General features: G+C 46.3%; 1 protein-coding gene across 2 annotated transcripts in view; it reads left to right on the forward strand.

The window, feature by feature from the left end:
* The window catches only part of SLC13A3 (solute carrier family 13 member 3), a 58,520-nt gene that overhangs the window by 17,671 nt on the left and 19,149 nt on the right, over nucleotides 1–21,700 (forward strand). The window contains exons 2-9 of one of the 2 annotated variants that reach the window (XM_081149970.1): nucleotides 2,188–2,453; nucleotides 4,979–5,142; nucleotides 12,184–12,250; nucleotides 14,006–14,071; nucleotides 15,201–15,386; nucleotides 17,460–17,585; nucleotides 19,273–19,368; nucleotides 20,242–20,346. In XM_081149970.1, the coding sequence (XP_081006096.1) occupies nucleotides 2,188–2,453; nucleotides 4,979–5,142; nucleotides 12,184–12,250; nucleotides 14,006–14,071; nucleotides 15,201–15,386; nucleotides 17,460–17,585; nucleotides 19,273–19,368; nucleotides 20,242–20,346 (1,076 nt within the window). The remainder of the gene's footprint in view (nucleotides 1–2,187; nucleotides 2,454–4,978; nucleotides 5,143–12,183; nucleotides 12,251–14,005; nucleotides 14,072–15,200; nucleotides 15,387–17,459; nucleotides 17,586–19,272; nucleotides 19,369–20,241; nucleotides 20,347–21,700) is intronic. The other variant, XM_081149971.1, reaches the window with a different exon arrangement.

Genomic DNA, 21,700 nt, shown 5'->3' on the forward strand with positions numbered 1-21,700 from the left:
AGACCAAATGGCAGAAGGAAACCAAGAGCCGTACATGCTCTGCGGCTCCCAGGCGGGACGCAGACTTCTCCAGAAGTATTTTCAGCTCTATGGGCTCTTCCTAAGCCTGGTAAAGCCTGGAAAATACCCAGGGGGAAGGGACAGTCGCTGAGACGCACGTGACAGGACGGAGTTCCCGTGCATTGGAGGAGGCTCGGAGCCCTTGGTGAGATGCAAGATGTTGGAAGGTGGGTGGGAGACAGAGGATGGACAACGACCAGCTCTGTCATTGTCATACATTTCTATTTCTCTTTCTCTAAGTGACATGAAATCTCAAAGAGACCCCAAAGAACTGTGACATTCTTTTTTCTTTTTTTAAAGATTTTTTTAAACCTTAAAAAAGGAAGAGACAAAGGAAGGGGGTGGGGGGGGAGAGAGAGAGAGAAACATCAATGAGAGAGAAACATCAGTTAGCTGCCTCCTGCACGCCCCCAACTGGGGATCGAGCCCGCAGCCCAGGCATGTGCCCTGACCAGGAATCGAACCAGCAACCTTTCAGTGCACAGGACTATGCCCAACCAACTGAGCCACACTGGTGGCCTGGGCAGAGCTGTGACATTCTTGGGTCTTCACACTGAATCTCCACAGTAAGCCTAGTGCTTAGGGTGAGACACATTTTGGGGCAGCTCTGATGACCAAGGATTCTGAGAAGCCAGCAGTGCTAATGCTCAGGCACCTGCTGCCCCAGCCTCCTCCCAGCTCCTCTCCCCACACTTTCCTTTAAAAGAACTGGTCTGAAGAGAGTGGCCCCAATCCTGTGATGAATAGCCTGCACGGGACCCACAAAAAGACAGTGTGAGAAATAAGAAGGGCACATCAAATAAAAAGTAAAAAATAAATACTGGAGCTGTGTTATGAAGCTGGAGAAACTACTGGACAGATATTTCTCAGTGAAATATTTAAAATATATTAAAGAAAAGACTTCAGTGGGATCCTCTGTGATGTAGACAACCCCAGATTATTATTCCCAATTTGCAGATGAACAAACTGAGGCTCAGAGGGTTCAGTGAGTGATTTGCCACAAAAATTTAGTAGCAAAACTACTATGCCCAGGCTTCCTGGCCCCGAGGTCTGAATTCTCTAGAGCAGCTCAGTCCAACAGAACTTTCTGATGATGGAAATGTCCTATATTCTCTGTCCAGAATGATAGACACTAGTCTCATGTGGCTACTGAGCACTTGAACTGTGGCTCATCTGACTGAGAAACTGAAAGTCTAAATTTCATTTAAGTTGAATGAATTTAAACTTGAATAGCTCCATGTGGGCTGAAGCTACTGCATTTGGACAGCTCAGCTCTAGAGATTTCCTTGGCACTCTTTTCCCTTCTATTTCAGCCCTCACTGAACCCCACCTACATCAGGTTCTCCCCAAATCTGGCCCCTGGGGTCAGCCTTTAAAGTTAGGACCAGGCTTCTTGTTCCTGGCACCTGTCTTCTTGGGGACAGCCTCCTTTAGGCTCATCTGTCCCTGGAGGTTTCAGCTGAGTCATTCAGCTTCTGATCATCAAGGGGGTAGTCTGGGGAGTTGAGAAATGTTTCACCTGGAGCCAGGACTCCACCTACCCTGGGCCACCTTCTTGAAGTAGAACCTCTGGACAAAACAAAGTGACCAGGGGGCAAAGTGCTGACTCTGAGATGGCCCAGAAAGTGAGCCTGCAAGATCAGACACCTCCTCAACCTCTGAACTCCAGAAGTTAAAATTCAAAGGAACAGGATCTACACCATGTCCCAGGGTCAGATTAACCCCAGCTGCCAACAGTGGTAATAGCAACCTCATTAACACGCTCTGTATTGGCTTCCTTCTCTGTTTCACTTCCCCACTGCCCTTCTGGAACTTTCTGAGATCCCTGACTAAGTAAACTGTTTTCACTCTCATGCTCATCTCAGGGTCTACTTCCAAGACCGTGGGGTATTTCATAGAATTCTCAAAAAGTCACATGAACCGGACAGATACAGCTTCCCTATTTTAGAGTTGAGCAGAATGAAGCTCAGATAGGTGACACCACCTGCTTGAGGTCCAGCCTTGGGCACTTACCCTCGCCACGGCCCCCCCAAGGAATGCACCTTGATGGGCCTGCTGTGGGCCCCCTCCTCGCCCTGCACCCCCCGCTCTGCGGACCCTCCTGAGCCTGCACCTCTCGCCCCGCAGGAAGGCCGCTGTCTGTTTGTCATCCTGCTCATGGCGGTGTACTGGTGCACGGAGGCCCTGCCCCTCTCGGTGACCGCCCTGCTGCCCATCACCCTCTTCCCCTTCTTGGGTATCCTGCGCTCCAGCATAGTCTGCCCCCAGTACTTCCTGGACACCAACTTCCTCTTCCTCAGCGGTCTGATCATGGCCAGTGCCATCGAGGAGTGGAACCTGCACCGGAGAATCGCCCTCAAGATCCTGACGCTGGTCGGGGTGCGGCCGGCCTGGTAAGGCCAGGGGACGGGTCCCGCCCACAGGCGGGGAGGCAGAGGGACCCTATCTCTTGGAGCCCAAATTCACTCTTTCTTGGTACTCATGCAGGCTGACAAGCTCATGTCCCGCTTTCCGGTCACTTGGTCATTCCTCAGATATTTAATGAGCCTCCTCTGTGCGCCAGGCACAGCGCTGGCTCTTGGAGTGGGGATTCTCAAAAGTGCATACGAATCACTGGGAAATCACTGGGTTGAAATGCTGATTTCCAGGCCCCACCCCCAGGGATTTGTGTTCAGTAGTTTTAGAAGGGGCCACCTAGCAGTGTGACTGCTTGGGGCTGAATTCCACCTTTCCTGCTCTGGGAAATGACTGAACCTCCGGCAATCAATAGCCTAGACCTGCACAGCTCATGCATAGCAGATGCTTTCAGCCTAGCTTGCTGTTTACCAGCCACGGTGTCGGCAGGTGGGGAGTGGGTGACATGGCCTCAGAGAGGCAGGAGGCAGGGTCCACTCCTGCAGGCTGGTCCTCAGGCCCCTGGCTAGGATTTGGACTTTTATTTTAAGAGGATTGAATGGCCTTTCAAATAGGGCCATTGCTGTTCTTTCTTTCTTTCTTTTTTTTTTTTTTTTTGCAATTTGGTGACTTTTAAGGATTCCTTCTCAAATAATGTTTTTAAATCCTAAAGCACAGCACACGGCTTTAAAACAATAGCCACAATAATGACAGCAAAAGGCAGTCATTCAAATTTCTAAAACACATGAGTCTGTGATACAGTACCATATGTATCTCTTTCCAGTAAATGATAGGATCTAGCAGCTGGCCTGACAACTGTAGTTTTTTTCTAATTTCTTTCTTTTATTGATATTTAGAGAGAGAGAAAAACATCGACATGAGAGGGAAGTATCAATCGGTTGCTTCCCGCATGCATCGCGAACCCATAACCTGAGTATGTGCCCAGAACAGGAATTGCAGCCGCCACCTTTTGGTGTATGGAACGACACCCAACCAACTGAGCCACACCGGCTGGGGCAACGACTGTAGTTCTGAGGCAGTTTTGCATGTCAGTGATATTCCAAGGTGTCTGCGCCTGTTACGCAGTAATGCAATATGAAAATATCTGTGATCTTCGTTGGTGACCAAATTCCAGGCACTTCTAGTACCACTGAGCTTTGTGGCCTATGTTTATCACGGAAGGAAAGAATTTCTATGAGATGTTAGTAAAATAAAGATGGATTTTTCTCCTTCCTTCCCATCCTGAATGATATCCATGGCCCCACCCTGGTTATGAAACTCTTGTGTGTTTTTTAATCCTCGCCTCAAGATATTTTTTCCATTGCTTTTCAGAGAGAGTGGAAAGGAGAGAGAGAAACATCGATGTGAGAGAAACACATCAATTGGTTGCCTCCTGCACGCATCGAGCCTGCAACCCAGGTATGTGCCCTTGACCGGAATCGAACCCAAGACCCTGCAGTCCACAGGCTGATGCTCTAACCATTGAGCCAAACCGGCCAGGTCTGAAACTCTGTTTTAAAGTGTTCTAACCTGGGGAGAGACATGAGATTTGCATTAAAAAAAAAAAAAATCCCTCTTGGCTGCCACATGGAGAGCAGATAAGCAGTGAGAAGCCAGATGCAGCCCAGTTAGGAGACTGTCCTGAGCGTCCAGACAAGAGATGGTAACAGCTTGGACTAGGTGGTGGCAGTAGAGATGGACAGAATTTGAGAGCTCTTTTTGTGATGGGGGTGAGGGTGGGGGAGAAGGTGAAGAAGGTTCTGGACACCTTATAGGCTTTTAGCATCTGCTCTGGGCCACGCACTCTGCGAGGTTCTAAAGCTGTGTTTCCTCCTGGAGGAAATGTCAGTCCTGGAGAGAGATTCCATTTATAGCAGAATTTGATACCCAAGAGACGCCTGTGCCATGGGAGCCCATATGAGACGTAGGGGTGGAGTCCTGGAGGAGCTTACATTTGACCTCGAAGAATGGGTGGGGCTGCTGGCAAACATATTTTCAAGTTTTGACAATGAAGACAGTACGACACTAGTTCAGAAACAGATTTTAAGACACAGAATAAATAATCTAGAAGAAATCTGAGTCAGTGGGGAAGGGAAGGATTATTCAATAAATGGTGGGGCTTGAAATAATTAGTTTATTCTTTGAAAAAAGATCTACTTAGAGCTGACTTCATACTATACATCTAAATAATTTCCAGGTGGATTGAAAGTTGAATGTAAGAAAAAAAGATCACGAAACATGAATTATTGTTGGTGGGAGGGCCAAGCAATGGAAGGGAGGCAGGAGATGAGGGCCTGTTTGGGTGCTGAGAGGGAGGCCTGGTAAGAGTGGGCCGGGGGTGGGGGTGGGAAGGCTGCTTGGGGTGAGACGGGAGAGGTCTTGGTATCAAGCCAAGGCCACTTTCTTATGCAATCGGGGCCATCTGTAAAACGAGCGGGCTGTATGCCTCAGGGGTGTGAAATTCGGACCAGAGGACCTCCTGGGCCCCAGTTTCAGATCTGTCTCTAGCTCCCTCCATCCCCAGGCTCATCCTTGGAATGATGGCGAACACCTCCTTCCTGTCCATGTGGCTGAGCAATACTGCCTCCACCGCTATGATGCTGCCCATTGCCAGCGCCATCCTGAAGAATCTCTTTGGCCAGAAGGAGACTCGGAAGGACCTCGTCTCAGAGAGTGAAGAGAACACAGGTGAGGCTGTGGAAAGGGACTGGGGGCCAACCCCAGCAAGGTGGAGTGGGAGTGGGGATATCCAAAGGGTGTCGGGGAAGGCAAAGGGAATGCACGTATTGAGCACCTACTATGTGCCAAGTATTTTTAAAGTAATAATAATAACTGAAAATTAAGTCAAACCATAGTACTTAAAAATTTTGGCATTTATTGAGCATTTACTATGTATTAAGCAAAGAGTTAAACACTTTCCATATATTATCCCCACCTCTCAAAACAGTCTTGTGAAATAGGTACTATAATTAAACCTTGTTTTAAAGCATTTGAAGAGATGCTCAAATCACTAATGCCCACAAGAATGCAAATTGAAACAACAACGATATTGACTTCAATGAGACTGGCAAAAAATGAGAAAGCTGGATAATGCCAAATGTGGGCAGGAATGAGGGCCGCTATAACTCTGAGCACTGCTAGAGAGAGGGGAAACTGGGTTGGCCTTTCTTAAATATTTGCATTCTGCAAATATTTAATCAGATTATCTGTGTATATACCCTGTGACTCAGCAGTTTTGCTCCTGAATGCAAATGTTAAAGGGATTCTGGCACAGGACCATGAGGGGACACATGTGACGATGTTCACGGCAGCATTCTCTGGTGTGGCGAGTTGGTAGCCACATGGATGCGACCCCTAGTAAAGGGGACAGTAAGGTGTGGTGGGTGCACACCATTGAGCACTATACTGCTTTTAGGAGCAAGTATAGTTATATAAATGGATTTCATAAAACATAGTTGTGATTGAAAAAGAGCCAGATGGAGTTATAGAATATATCTCCATTGTGGAAATACCATTATGTAAATTAAAATTACACACAAATGACAAAACATTTTGTAAGAACATGAACAAATGAAGAAGTACACAGTAAACACATGAGTGCTTGTTCTGGGAAGGATGGGAGTGGGAACTGGAGATAAAAGGGACTGGCTAAATAAATACAACAAAAGAGGGGCCTTGTGCAACAGAGAGAATGTGCCAGGAACTGAGGGATTTGATTCATTCAAACCTCTGAAACTGTGTTCGAAATAAAACAAAACGCAAGGAGCTGCTATGTTTATAGATGATTAAATGAGGGCTCGGAGAGGGGAAGTGACTTCCCCAAGTCACACCCCAGGCTCATGGCTGAGCTCGACTTTGCACCCAGGCATCTGGCTCCAGAGCCCACTCTCTTTCCCGGGGCACGTGGCTGGGCTGAGAAAAAGCTGAATTTCCAGGCCTCCCCTCAGTTAGATGGGGCCGTGTGACTAAGTTAGCCAATGGGAATGGGAATGGGAATGGGAATGGGAATGGGAATGGGAATGGGATGGTGGGGGCAGAGAGCCACCTGGCACCCAGAAATGGAAGCCACATGTTGAAAAATGATCCAGTAGCTCTGGATCATTTACCCCACCCAACACACCAAACATTATCCATGAAACCAGGGGTTTTGTGTGCTAGTTATGTTTTTTCGAATATGCATTAAAATAAATATATATCTGTTGAAAATATACATATTCGTCCATGTCCCATCTCCATTTAATCTCATTTACTGTGGTATGGTTATTTCCCTATCATGCAATAAGGGGTCTTGCTTATTTTATTTCCACAGTGACCTTGAAATCAGGAAATGATTATAATAAGTACTTTATAGATGAGGTTCAGAGAGGTGAAGTGATACGTCCAGAATCAATCACATTGTTGATAAAGTAGCAGAGCCAGGGGCGAGGCAAGGTCAAAGGCTTCCATGTGGAAGGGAAGAGGTGCTCTAGAGCAGGGGTTGGCAAACATTTTCTGTAAATGATCAGATAGTTATTCTAGGCTTTGCTGGCCACTCCGTCGCAACCAATCAACTCTGCCCCTGCAGAGAGAAAGCATCCATAGACAGTACATAAATGACTGTGTGTGCGCCTGTGTGCCAATAAAACTTTATTTATGGGTGCTGAAATTAAAATTGTATGCCACTTTCACATCACGAAACATTATTCTTCTACTGATTTTTTTCTTTCTACTGATTTTTTTCCAGCCATTTAAAAATGTTAGTCATTCTTAGCCGGCTGGCAGTGGGCTGGATTCTTAGTTTGTGGATCCCTACTTTGTAGTATCTGCTTCGTCAGTTCTCAAACTGTTTCCCTGAGTCTTGGGGCTCCAAGAGAACTGCCTCGTAATTACCCTGGGGTGGCAGCAAACAGTGAAGGCTTCACTCCTCCCATTTCAACTCCAGCTGCCCCCACATTATCTGTTTTATACACCGAACTTCCAGCTAACGACCACAGGTGTTTATTGAGCACTTGCTTTATGAAGAGCAAGGACTCTTCTTAGGGCCTTACATCTGAGTGAGGTAGAGCTGGCGTTGACCCCATTCAGAGGAATGGAAATTAAGGAAGAAATAAATCAGAAGATAAAGCAGCCCAAGGCCACCCTACTTTCAAAACAGCTGCTCTGGTATTTTGAATCCAGACTGGCTGACTTCAGAGCCTGTGCTCTTAACCTCTGTTATTCTGCTTCCAACACAAGATTTTCTCAGAGTCTAGTGGCCAAAAAAAAAAAAAAAAAGGAAAGTCAAGTCCCTTATTACAAAGATGAAAAATCTGGGACCCAGGAAGGGGAAAGACTTGCCCAAGGTCACACACAATGTTGGGCACAAAGTGAAATTCAGTGTTCCCTTTTGTTTATGCTGCAGGGTGTCAGGAGGTAGGAGACCCAGGGAGGTTGGGCCAGAGACCTGCTTTTGTGGGTGGTGGGATCAGAAACCTGGGGTTGGTTAATGGTCAACCCTAAGACCTAGCTCATTCCAGGGCAAAGGGAGATGCTCCCTTTCACCTAGTTGCTGTGAGGTGAGGTGAGGACAGGGGTGGAGGGCATGGAGGCTGTGTTATGGGGCCAGGGCAGGGGCAAGGATGCTCCGGGGCTTTAAATCCATGAGAGACAGACACAGCAACGACAATGACACTGTGCACTTTCATTTTCTGAAGACCCTACCATATGCCAGACGCTGTGCTAAAATTTTCATACCCATTAGCTCGTTTAATCTTCCTAACAGTACTATGAGGTAGGTAATCCCCATTTTACAGGAGAGAGGAGAGAGGTTCAGAGGCAAAATGATTTGTCCAAAGTGACATGGTGAGTTAGCTACCGTGTACCCAGGGCTGCGGAGGGAAGAGTGAGCTAGAGATGGGTGGGGGCTGGGGGAGTCACTGGGTCAGAGTTCTTCCTGTCCTGCCATCCCCTGGGGAGCAACTCTGCTCCTAGGATCTGTGTCCTATTAACAGCTTCGCTTCCTGCTTCAGTGCCCTGGCCTCTGACCGGATGCCTTGCACGTGGACATGTATTCCCATCAGGGGAGCCCCTAGGTGACCCAGGGCGAACTGATCTATATTTAACCCTCAGGTCCTGGCTGGTGGTCAGCAGTGCCAGCCACATACACAGTAAAAATGGCACAGTCAGCTAACAAGGAATCCTGCTCCCTCCGGGCACCAACAGGGAAGGAGCAGCCCAGAGTGGAGAGAGGAAGGGACTCCCCAAGCCCCTGGGTGAGACAGGGAGGCTGGAGTCTAGACCCTCCTTCCCAGTCCACATGGCAAAGATCCCAGAAACACACCCACATTTGAACAGGTTGAGTTTATTTCCGTTGCTGCAGTGAAGGGGAGCACACACCCAGGCAAACTCGATCATCTCGGTGAGAGGGTGTGTGAAAGGACCTCTCAGAAGACTTGGGCTTTTGCTGGGTCATGTGGAGATCTAAAGGAGGAAGGTTTGCTCTAGATCGGGTGCTGTCAGAAATCAGGGGCAACTCAATGACTGGGGAAGGAAGTAGCAGCCATTCATTTAGCAAGAGTGGGGATGCTTGGTGTTTTGTGGGAGGCAAGTGGCTTTGTGCTTAGACAACTTTAGAGTCCTTGCTTTGGCTCATTTTATCAGAGTGACTTTGTTTGAGGCCAGTGATGTGTAAGATTATTTAGGTCCAACAAGAGAACAATGTAGCATATCTGGGTCAGACCAGTTCTAGATGTCAGGGGCCACTTTAATATTCAAGGGTAACCCATATTAACTAAATCTTTGCTGGTGCTCAGATTCCTGTGGAATTCTTTAAGTTACAGTCTGGCAAACTTCGGCCCACCAACTCTAGCTCACTACCTGTTTTATTTTTTTTGTGTTTTTTTGGTGAGTTAAGGACACTTGACATATTTTTAAATGGTTGAAATAAATCAAAAGAAGAATATTTTGTGATGTGAAAATTATATGAAATTCAAACTTCAGTGTCCCAAAATAAAGAGTTAGCCACACTTATTGTTTATGTGTTGTCTGTGGCTGCTTCCATGATGTCATTGGCAGGGTTGAGTAGTTAGCAAGAGACACCCTATGGCCTCCCAAACCTAAAATATTTACTATCTGGCCTTTATGGAAAAAGTTTGCCAGTCCCTGCTTTAAATGGTATCTTAGTCCACTTAGGTTGCTATAACAAAAATACCATAGACTGGGTGTTTATTTCTTACAGTTCTAGAGGCTGGAAGTCCAAGATCAAGGAGCCAGCAGATTTGATATCTAATGAGATCCCCCTTCCTGGTACATAGATGGCTGTCTTCTTGCTGTGTCCTCACATGGTTGAAGGGGCCAGAGGGCTCTGTGATGTCTCTTTTAGAAGGACACTAATCCCATTCATGAGGGCTCCACCCTTATAACGTAATTACCTTCCAAAGCTCCACCTCCTGACACTATCACATTGGGGATTAGGTTTCAACATATGCGTTTTAGGGAGAATGCAGACATTCAACCTATAGCAGATGGGTCATCTCCTTAACCCTCTTGACAACCCTAGGGAAAGTATCACTCCCATTTCATCAATTGAAGAATTGAGGTGCAGAGAGGTTAAGAGATTCATCTAAACCAATGTTTCTCAACCTCAGCATTATTGACATTTGGGGTGGAATAATTCTTTTCTTGTGGGGGGCTGGCTTGTGCATTGTAGGATATTTTGCAGTATCCCTGGCCCCTACCCACTAGATACCAGTAGCACACTCCGCACACCTCAGTTGTAGCAACCAAAATTGTGTCCTGACATTGTCCAATGTTTATGGGAGAATTGGCCCCGGTTGGGAACCACTCATCTAAGGTCACATGGTAAATGATGGAGCTATGATTTGAACCCAGAACCCATGTGTTCAACTATCAGTCACATGCCCAATACCCAGGGATGGGTTCTTTTGCCCTTGGTGATGATTTCAGCTGTAAGAAATTGTAATCCCTTCAATTTTTCTTGTCTGTAAAATACTCCCAAAGGCTCCTAGGGAGACTGACCTATCAAACAAGGGATACTTTTAAAATAAAGTCAGATCCTTTCCTGACTCCTCTGTTTAAATACTCCCTGCCTCTGCTCCCATGTGACTCAGAGGAGAAGCCGACGTTTTACTGAGATCCCCAATTTTTCTGTATGACCCAGTCCACCTCCTGCCACCCCCACTCCTTGCCACTTTTCTCACCTCACCTCCTGTTCCTCTCCTTCTCTCTCAGGCCCCTCCAGCCCCGCTGGTCTCCCTTCTGCTTCTGGACACACCATCACCCTCTCACCTCAGGGCCTCTGCACCTGCTCTTCATTTCCCCAAAGGTTTACATGGCTCACCCCCTCACCTTCAGGTGTCTGTTCAATCTTACCTTCTCAGTCAGACTTTTCTTGACCATCCTTTAAAAAAGGTGTCCCATTCCGGAATATTGGTCCCCTACCCTGCTTTATTTTTCTCCATGACACTAATTTCCATTTGACATACTGTATATTATACTTATTTGTTTTTGGTCTGTCTCCCAACAAGACGTAAGTTCCACAAGAACATGGATTTTCATGTCTTGTCACTCAGGAACATTATTGATGGAGTGATCAGCTAGGGTTCACATGACTGAGTTCTACCCTGGGCTCCAAGTTGTACCGAGCTCTTGTCTAAGAAGAACTGAAACACACTCACAACTTATTCATTTTCAACATCTCTATGGCCACTAGCCTAGTGTAGTCATCATCATCTTACCTGGAAAATGCAATAGATTCTGAGCTGGTTTCCCAGCCTCCACTTTTGCCCCGATATAGTCCACTCTCCCCTACCAGGCCCAGAGATGTTTGCAAAATGTCAACCACACGATATCCATCTTGGGCTCTAAATCCTGCAAGGGTTCGCCATCCTTGAATTGACATCTGACTTCTATTGACTTATGTGTACCCCACTCCCACTCCCTATCTCCCCTAGGCATTTCCTACTCACTACTTTCCCAGCACACTGGTGTTCTTATGGTTCCTCAATTCTGCTAAGCTTCTTACCCCAGGGCCTTTGCACTTGCTGTTCCTGTTGCTTGAAACTCTTTTCTCAAGGCTCTTCATGTGACTGGCTCCTTTTTATCCTTGAGGGCTCAGATCAAATGCCATCAGCTCATGGTATCTCACCATTGACTGATTACAGAAGGCCACCTGTTCCCCACGCTGCAATTGTTTTCCATCACATGGCCCAGTTTTATGTACCCCATCACTTTCATCACTACCTGAAATTTTCTTTCTGTGTTTATTGTCTGTCTCCTTTCTAGAACATAAGCTTCATGGGAACAGGGACCTTTTTGTATACTTTTCACTGTGTACCCCAAGTTCATAGTCAATAACACATTGCAGGTGCTCAATAAATACTTCTTGAATGAATGAATGGGAAATTGGGGTCACCCATCCCATTGCTCACCCATTACCAATCATAACTAGTCTTTCTCAAACATCCTTTTGGCAATGGCTGTTCAGGTAAGCCTAGGCTTGAGTTATGGGCTGTCAAGCAGTCTTGCAGCTAACTCCCTGCCCATCCGTCTGGGGTTATCCCCAATTAGAGATGGGTGCGACAGGAAGATGGAATGTTGAGTGACTTATTTTATTTATTTGATTGAATGAATAGTATGGGATCCTTGGCAAAGAGTGGAGCCTGAAGAAGCACTTTTGGCTGCCTACAAAAAAATGGGCACACTTCTGTCCCATTCACATGACACTAAAAACATCGTGCTTTCTTCTCCTAGCTGCTGTGCGGACAAAAGCCCTGCACACTGTGCCGACGGAGATGCAATTTCTTGCCAGCACTGAAGAGTGAGTTCCTGGTGAAAATAATAGAGGAGCCAGTGCTTGGTCCAAGAAGATGATGAACGAGAATTCAGTGTTGCAAGCAACCTACCTCCCATCTCTGAAATTTTCTCCAAATGACCTAATTGCCCAAGTTTCCACCCTTTGGCATATGCATAGACCTCCACAGGACGCTTAAAATGCAAATGTGGTCTGGAGGGGCGGGGGGGGGGGGGGGGGGAGTACCTTAAATCCCTAGAGTCCTGGTAAAGGGAGGGTCTCCTGGGTGGCCGGGAAGAGCAGGAGAGCACAGGCCACGTGATAATCAAGAAGGAGGGGGTGCAGACCAGGTCAGGAGGCGCAAAGGACAAAAGTGTCCTATGACAGAATAATAATCCTTCACACTTATGTGAGTGCAGAAGCACCTTCACATCACTAGCATGTTCAGTCTGTGGTTTACTTTGTACATGACAACATGGTTAAGATCTTGGGGCTTGGAGCTTATTAACTTTGAACCTGGCTCTGCCACTTACCTGCTGTGTCATTTAGACAGGTCACTTAACCTTTCTGAGCCTCAATTAAGTCCACCTACCAACTGGACATGATATTGGAACCCACCTTAGAGGGCTGCTTTGAGAGGAAATGGAATAATGTTGACAAAGCCGGTTGCCAGGCCCTACATGCACGATGGTAGCTCTTGTCATTAATGGCATCTTATCTTGATTTAACGGCAATGAAACAGTGCTCTCTTCATCGCTGGGCATCTTCCAGGTCTGTTTCATTCATTCAGCAAATAGTTATTGAGAGCTTAGGATGAGCCTGGCGCTACCAGGGATGCAGCGACGAGCAGACAAAACATTTCAGACCTGGGGAACTGACGCCCCAGTGACAAGGAACAAATACACAAGTAAAATCCAAAATACGTCCCATGGTTGTGAGTGTTGTGCAGGAGAACAAAGCAGTAAAGGGCTAGGGAGGAGCCTGGAGGTGGAAAAGGGAAGCTTTGAAACGGGTGATCAGGGAAGGCCTCTAAGAAGGCCCTGCCGAGCAGACGCCTGCAGGAGGTGACAGGTCATGGGGGGGCTGCCCGGGCTCTCAGCAGGGGGACCAGCGGGAAAGTTCCTGAGAGTCCAGAGCAAACAGGAAGCCCGTGTGTTCCCTGTGTGGCTGGAGTTGGGTGAGTGGTTGGTAGGGGACGATGTCGGAGAGCTTGCCTGAATGGCGAGAGGGTGGTAGTAGTGGGACAGAGCATGTGGGACCTCATAGGCCATCGACGTAGCGTTGACTTTGAATGGGAGGGGAGCTGATGGAGGGATGCAGAGAAAGAACATGATCTCCCATCTGCTTGTTTTATCCCATGACCTGTGCTCCTTCCCAGCACCACTTGGGAGCTTTGAGTCCAGCTCTGAGATTATGGGTTCTGTGAGGGCCCAGCCACTCACTACAATGCAACCTGGGAATCAGTTTTAACCACCTGCCCATGCGGTTTATGCTGAGTAATTGGAAAAGACCCGATGCCACTCTCTGGAACTCCATGTCCATTAGATGAAAATTCCATGTCCATTGGATGCAAGCCCCACCCCCTCTCGGCCTCAGTTTCTCCATCCAAACAAAGAAGGTTGTACTAGATGAACCCTTTCTGCTCTCTGTTCTCACTCTGAGGCTTGGTCTGGGTGGGTTCCCAGATCTGAGAGAGGCTACGGTTCCTGACCAGGCTGCTCACCTGAGAAGTCCGACCATGCGTGACATGGGTCTCCAGCTGCTTCCTTGTGTTCCTTTCAGACTCCAGATCATGTCCCCATTGCCCACTGGAGAAGGGGCCCCTGATGTAGCAATTAAGACCAGAAGGTATTTGAAGGATCTTTTATTCTTTAAAAATATTTGATTTGTTGCACAGGAGCAATTCTTAATTTCATTTGTAATTGCAAAGGTCAAAAAAATACTCTTAAACAAAAAATATATTCAGCATCTCGCTCCCAAGACAGATTAAAACAGTTAAGTGAATACCATTCTAGATTATTTCTTGATACCTCTTTATATACATAAATACATTTTCTTAAATAAAAATACTGACAATGGTATATATGCTGTTTTGAAACCTGTTATCTCACTTAATGGAGTGTAATGAACATCTTTTCACCTTAATAAATTTGAGTCAACATCATTATCTTTAATTACATAGTAAACAATTCTTAATTGCATTCTTTCCCAAAACTCTTTAACTGTGCAAGAACAACCCAGAAAATGCAAATAGAAAAAAAACTAGTTCAGCTACCTGTCTTTTCACTTTATAAAATGGACAACTTTCATCTTAATACACTCATCTAAGTCATCATTTTTTAATAGCTGCATTGGTGTTCCATCCAGAAAGGGGGTCACTTTTATTTAGCCAATCCCTCTCATCCTTTTTGAATTCTCACCTGAGGAGAGGGTATTTTTTCCACTTTTCCATTGCTTTTCATAGAGAGTGGAAGGGAGAGAGAGAGAAACATCTATATGAGAGACACATCAGTTGGCTGCCTCCCACACACGCCCCAGGGCCAGGGATCGAGCCTGCAACCGAGGTATGTGCCCTTGGGCAGAATTGAACCCAGGACCCTTCAGTCTGCAGGCTGACGCTCTAACCACTGAGCCAAACCGGCCAGAGCTAGCCAACCACCCAACAACAACAACAACAACAACAACAACAACAACACCCCTTTTTGATGATTTAGGTTGTTTTAAATTGAAATGCTATTTAACACCATGGTGAACTCTGGTACCCACACCTGAAGCACTTGCCCAATTATTTCTTTAGGATTAATGTTGGAAGAGAACACCTGAGCTAAAGGGCTGCACGTTTTTAGAGGTTTTTGATGCCGTGCCAAATTACCTTTTCCAAAGATCCTTGAGCACTCCAAGCAATGTGTGAGCCATTTCCCTGTGAGGCCCGGATTGCTGAGTGTTCTCAATGGTTTCCCTTTGGGTTTATTTAAAGCAAAGACTTCCCTGAGGAGGCAGAGGCTCCATTGGATCTTCCAGACAACTCCGTGAAGGAGGAAGAATATCGCAGAAACATCTGGAAGGGCTTCCTCATCTCCATCCCATACTCAGCCAGCATCGGGGGTACTGCCACCCTCACGGGCACAGCCCCCAACCTCATCCTGCTTGGCGGGCTCAAGAGGTAAAAGCACGTGTCCCCCACCTGGCACTGGAGTTTCCTTCTCCTCCTCCCCCTCCTTCATTTAACACCCAGGGAATGTGTGTCTTGAGTGCCTTCTCTTGGCCAGGCTCTGGCACAAAACCAAGCAGAGTCTCTGCTCTGTGGGGACTTTTATTTTGGTGGGGAGACAAGCAGTAAAGGAAAAAGCAAAAGGATATGGGATATGTTGGTGTGATAAATTGTGAAATAAAATAAAGCAGGATAAAGGGGTAGAAGGGACAGGAGTGAGTTCCATTTTATAGGTCGGTCACGGATGTACGATCTCTCTAATAAGGCGACATTTGAGCAGAGGCCTAGAAGTGAGGGAGTGAGCTACGTGGACACAGGAGGGAAGAGCCTTCCAGATAGAGGGGGTAGCGTGTGCAAGGGTAAATGGTGTAAGGGCTGGTGAGGCTGCAGCGTAGACAGTGAAGGGGTTGTGGGAGGAGATGAGGTAAGAAGAGTCCAGACTAAGGCAACTGTTGTAAGGACCCAGTGGGGAGTCAGTGCAAAGCCGAGAGCAGAAGAGTGACATGATGTGGCATCTGCTTGGAAAACACCCCAACTGGAGGCGTGGGTCTGTGGCTGTCCTGTCCAGCGAGAAGCTTTGCAGCCATGCACAGGCCAGTGGAGCAGTGGGTTCTGCCCGGAGGCGAAGTCTTCCCATCTCTGAAACTGTTCAGAGACCAGCATGGCCGTAAGAGAAGGGTTCTCAGCACGGCTTGTCGATTCCATTGTTTCAAGCCTCATAGTTTGAAGATTTTACAAATTCCTGTATTTCAAGATTTAAGGTTTTCAGATTCTAGGATTCTGAGAGGTTTCAGGTTCCTGTGCAGTGGAGATGTGGCCTGTTTATTTAATCTCCACGAATGCAAATGTAAGCATTTGGCAAATAGGTAACAGTAAAAAGTCTCTGATATTCAACACGGCCCCAGATGCTGACCAACTTCTTGACCTGCTACTCAACCAAGGAATCGGGGACCTATTAGGAGGGTGAGGGAAAGCTGGTGTTGGTCTTCCTGAGAGCAGGTTTGGCATACAGAAATCGGTACTATACTTGGTAATTGAAATTATTTTTATGAGAAATTTTAAGTACGCCTGTTTTGCCTCACAAGGTGATTTTAAAAACCTTAAAACTCCACTATTCTCAGGTTCTTAAACTCCTTGATTATACGAGTTGATGGTAGAAACAGGTGATTCTCAGCAGTAGGTGCTTGTTGGAGTCATTGGGGGAGGTGAGAAAATACACGTGGGTCTCAGTTGCAGAGACTGTGATTCGGGAGGTGTAGGATAGGGGCCAGGCATCAGTATTTTCCCAATTGATTGAAGCCCATTACAGACCTTTGGTGTCTTCATCTCCATTCTTTGAGCGAGACCTGGCTGTGACTTAGGTTTTTTGGTTAGCAGTTGAAACACCAGAAACCTAGATGGTTCCCGTTTCAGATGTGGGGACAGTCTGGGCTGGCCCTGTAGTCTCCTCAATCAGAAGGGGCTGGACAGGAAAGGTGTAGGTTCTGGGAGCCTCAGGGGCAGGCCCTAAGTTGCTGTCAGAGAGTTTTCAGGCTGCCTGCCCACCCTGACAAAAGCAGAACTTTGTCCCAACTTTCAAAGAAATTAGGGGAAAATTGCTGGAGCTGTAAGTAAAAATGTCAAACATGAGGATTTGGAGTAAATTGCACGCAAATCACATGCAAATGATATGCAATATTTAATTGCACATGCTTGGACCTTCTGGTCTGGGAGGAGGGGATTTAGAAGGAATGCTAAGTAAAATGGGGTTCTGATTCTCTAGCTAGGAGCCTGGGGAGACAGGGAAGTAGCTGCCTGAGTGTTCTCCTTGGGCTTTGCTCCCCAAATTCATTTTATTAGTTTATTCTGGTTATATGTGTAATGGGTACATTATAGAACTCTCAGAAAATATAAGAAAAAAACCAAAACTTTGAAATGCCTTTCACCCTACCGTTCATTTTAACATACTTCTAGTTTTTCTCTGCACATACGCACACACCCGGGCACGGCTGACCTGGCCGCGTCTCCCCGCCCTCTTGCCTCCAGCTTCTTCCCACAGTGCGACGCGGTGAATTTCGGCTCCTGGTTCATTTTCGCCTTCCCTCTCATGCTGCTGTTCCTGTTGGTGGGCTGGCTCTGGATCTCCTTCCTGTATGCGGGACTGACCTTGAGGTAGCACCTCGTGTTTAACTTGAGCTTTGAGTCACACTGAACTGTGTTTGACCCAGGTTCCTTCTCACTAGGGAGTGGCCTTCCTAAGTCTCAGTCTTCTACCTAAACTGAGGACTGTCTTTATAATGTCATGTTATCTTCTCACGTGGACTGGAGTAGACCTCACTTCCAGGGCTGTGAGGATAATGGGTGGTGTGCGACCTGCCTGCTACGCCCAGACCCTCAGTTAATTCACCCATCATCAATACTGATACACTAATAAAAACACATTTTTATCTTAATAGATATTGCCAAGTCATTCTCCATAAGAATTGTACTAAGTCATTCTCCCATTTACCACATATAAGAGTGTCTGTTTCCACACAGCAGAGTGGATTTTTGCCAATCTGATAAGAGAATAGTAATTTGCATTTGTTTTATTGAAAGTAATTTAGAGCAACTTTTAATGCTGAGGGGCGATATGAAAAGTTTTCATGTATTCGTGGAGACCACTGGTGGTCACTTTCCTGTGAACTGCTAAACTGTGTGTTTATATCCGTTGTATATTTTTCAAAGGGACTGTTGGTGTTGGTCTTTTTTATTTCTAGTACTCTTTATATAGTGAAAGATTAGTGTTTATTCTGCAATATGAGTTGCAAATTATTTTTCCTGATTTGCTTTCTTCCACATAGAATTTTTGAGAAATTTTTATGTAGACGAATTTATCAATCTTTTCTCATATGGCCTCTGAATTTTCCATTATAGTTAAACGGGCCTTCCCATTGAAGGAGTTATAAAAAAATAATCACATGTTTTCTTCTGATACTTTAATATCTTTTATATTTAAATTCTTTTTTTAAAATCTATTCGGAGTTTATCCTTAGGATGCTGAGGTTTGAATCCAATCTTATTTCCTATTCTAGATGACCACCCAGGTGTACCAACACCATTTATTGACATGCAAAAGTTTTAAATTTTGATGAAGGCCAATTTATCTACCTTTGATTGCTTAACTTTTGATGTTATATTTAAGAAACAGTTGACTAGTCCAAGGCCATGAAAATTTACCCCTGTGTTTTCTTCTAAGAATGTTATAGGTTGCTTGTACATTTAGGTCTTTGATCCATCTGGAGTCAAATTTGGTATATGGTATGAGGTAGGGGTTCATTCATTCTCTTGCATGTGTCTATCCAGTTGTTCTGGCACCATTTGCTGAAAGACTATTCTTACCCCATTGAATGGTCTTGGTATCCTTGTCAAAAATCAATTAACCACAGATATATGGGCTTATTTCTGGACTCTTAGTTCTGTTCCATTGATCTATATGTCCAACACCATTGACTGAAAAGCCCATCTTTTGCACACCAATCTGTGATATCAACTTTACCACAGACTAAATCTCCATTTACATTTGGGTATCTTTCTGGACTTTCTATTTTATTCCATTGATTTGTCTGTTTACTCTTGTTTCTGTATGATCCCCTAAAGGCCTCCTGGGAGTCATATGACCAGACTCGCATTTTTAAAAGACCATCTAGGCTATAGGCGGAGAGAACAGTTTTTAGAAACGGAAGACAGGGAGACCTCTCAGCAGCCATTGCAGCCTCCAAAACAGAGATAATGAGGCCTGGCCAGGTGATGGGGGGCTGGGGAGAAGTTGTCAGCCTTGTAAGGGCCACTCCTCTAATTACCACACTTTCTGTTTCAGGGGCTGGAGGAAGCAGAGCTCGGAGGTCAAAGCTGATGCCGAAGATAGGGCTCGAGCTGTGATTCGGGAGGAGTACCAGAATCTGGGGCCCATGAAGTGCGCGGCCCCGGGGTCCCTGAGGGTGGAGACAGAGCTGGGCATTAGACTTTCAGGAGAGCTACCTCCTAGTCTGAACCCTGGGTCCCTGGGGGCTGAGTCCCAGGGGAATATCAGGACCAATGGCCTGAAATGGGATACTGGAGATGGAGGGTAGGGAGATGGCTTAGGCAGTGAGCCTCTTGCCCTGGCGCTGGGGGAGATGTCCTGAGAACCAGAAAGCTCCTCAGGGCATACTTGAAATGGGGACCTTCCTCCTTCCTGCCAATGCACCCAAGGGCTGACTCTGCTACTCAGTGCCTGTGTGACCTTGAGCAAGGCACTAACCCTCTCTGGGCCTTGTTCTCCAATCTATGAAGTGGGCACATTGGGTAGATATTTGCCCCAACATTTGAGGACTGTCTCTCTTTCTACCTCTCTTCCTGTCCGGCCCTTTCTGGGTTTGTCCCACTCTGTGTTTGGGATCATCTGTCTGCCTCTGTGTGCGTGACTCTTCCTCTCTCTTTGCCTACCTCTCTGTTTCCTTTCTCTCTGCTTTTCTGACTCTCTTTTTCACTCCTTCTCTCTGTCTGCATTCGCCTCAGGACTCTGGGAAATTCCCAGTAAAAATGATATAAGCAGTTTTGGGGGGAGGGGGTGCTGATGCTTAGGAAGGATCCTGGGTGAGTGTGGCAGCCCCAGGCAGGGACCACTCACACCAAGGGACCCCCTTCTCCTCACTCTGGGGGCTTCCTGGGGAGTGAATTACGTCTTTCAGTTTCTCAGAGGCAGGGCCTGGGCGCAGTCGCTACGTGGGTACCTGCCTGGGCCCCCCCCCGCCCCGAGGCCCGCCCGAGCCCACAGTCACCATGTGCCCGCACATCTGTGCTGCAGGTTTGCCGAGCAGGCCGTTTTCGTGCTTTTCTGCATGTTCGCCATCCTCCTCTTCTTCCGAGACCCGAAGTTCATCCCCGGCTGGGCCAATCTCTTCACCCCTGGGTGAGCCTTTGGGGACCCGTGGGACGGAACCCAACAGGGAAGATCTGGGACGGGCCATGTGGAGCTGGACAGGCCGTGCGGTAGGGGTGACCTGTGCCAGGTTCATTCCTCTTGTCCCTGGGGGTTATTAACGGCTCCTTCTTTGGCTCTCAAAAGAGTTTTATTTGGATGATAAGACATTTGGGTTCTCATGTGTTAAGAGCTTTGGCTTTGAAATCAGACAAAACTGGGTTCCAGTGGCAGCTCTGCCACTTACAAATTGTGCAGCCCCGATCATGTCATTCATTCATTCATTCATTCATTCACTCACGCAGTCAACATTTATTGAGGGCCTAATATGGCCTAAGCATTATGCTAGGTGCTGGGGACACAGACATAAACAAGTAGTTAGGCAACAGAATACCTTATTGGAATGAGTGCAGCGAAAGGGTGAGAGGGTGAAATTATGAAAGAATGGAGCAAGGGCCTTGACTTTGGATAGTTCTGGGAAGAACCAAAGGTTCGGAAGAGTAAGGTAGAAACTGGAGACACACTGGGCATGTCTACTGAGAGCCTGAGGTAGGGACCAACTTAGGACATTTGAAGAACTGACGGAAGCCCAGGGTGACCAAGCCCGATGCCTAAGAGAAGGGAGGAAAGTAGGCAAGACGTGGCTGGACGGGAAGGTGAGAGCCAGATCACGGAGGCCTTGCGGGACATGTTAAGCATTTTGGTCTTTTTTAATGAGAGCAATGGGAAGCTATTGGAGGGTTTTAAGTTACTTAACCTCTCTGTGCCTCAGTGTCCTCATCTGTAAAATGGTATTGTAATAGTACACTTCTCATTGGATTGTTCTGAGGATAAATGAGTTAATACATATCAAACGATTAAAACTGCTCATAGGAAGAACTCAGTCAAACATTAATTCTATTTATTAGAGAATGGATAGTGGGGGCAAAAAATACAGGTGAGAGAACAATTAGGAGCTATGACACCTGTAATCTGCAAAATCGAAGGACAATACAGGGTGGGGCAAAAGTAGATTTACAGTTGTGAGTACGCAAAACACAGTTTATTCTTGTATTATTATTTATTAATTATTATATCATTTTCCATACAAAAAACTTACTTTTGTAAACCTACTTTTGCCCCACCCTGTAAGTTTACAGTTGTGAGTACGCAAAAGTTTATTCGTGTATTATTAATTATTGTATCATTTTCCATACAAACAACTTACTTTTGTAAACTTATTTTTGCCTCACCCTGTTTTTGCAGCACATGAAAATTATATGAAATTCAAAGGTCAGTGTCTACTCATTTACATACTGTCTCTGGCTGCTTTCATGCTATGACATCAAAGTTGAGCCATGACAGA

This window comes from Miniopterus schreibersii (assembly GCF_964146895.1).
Source record: "Miniopterus schreibersii genome assembly, chromosome: 10".
Lineage (NCBI taxonomy): Eukaryota > Metazoa > Chordata > Mammalia > Chiroptera > Miniopteridae > Miniopterus > Miniopterus schreibersii.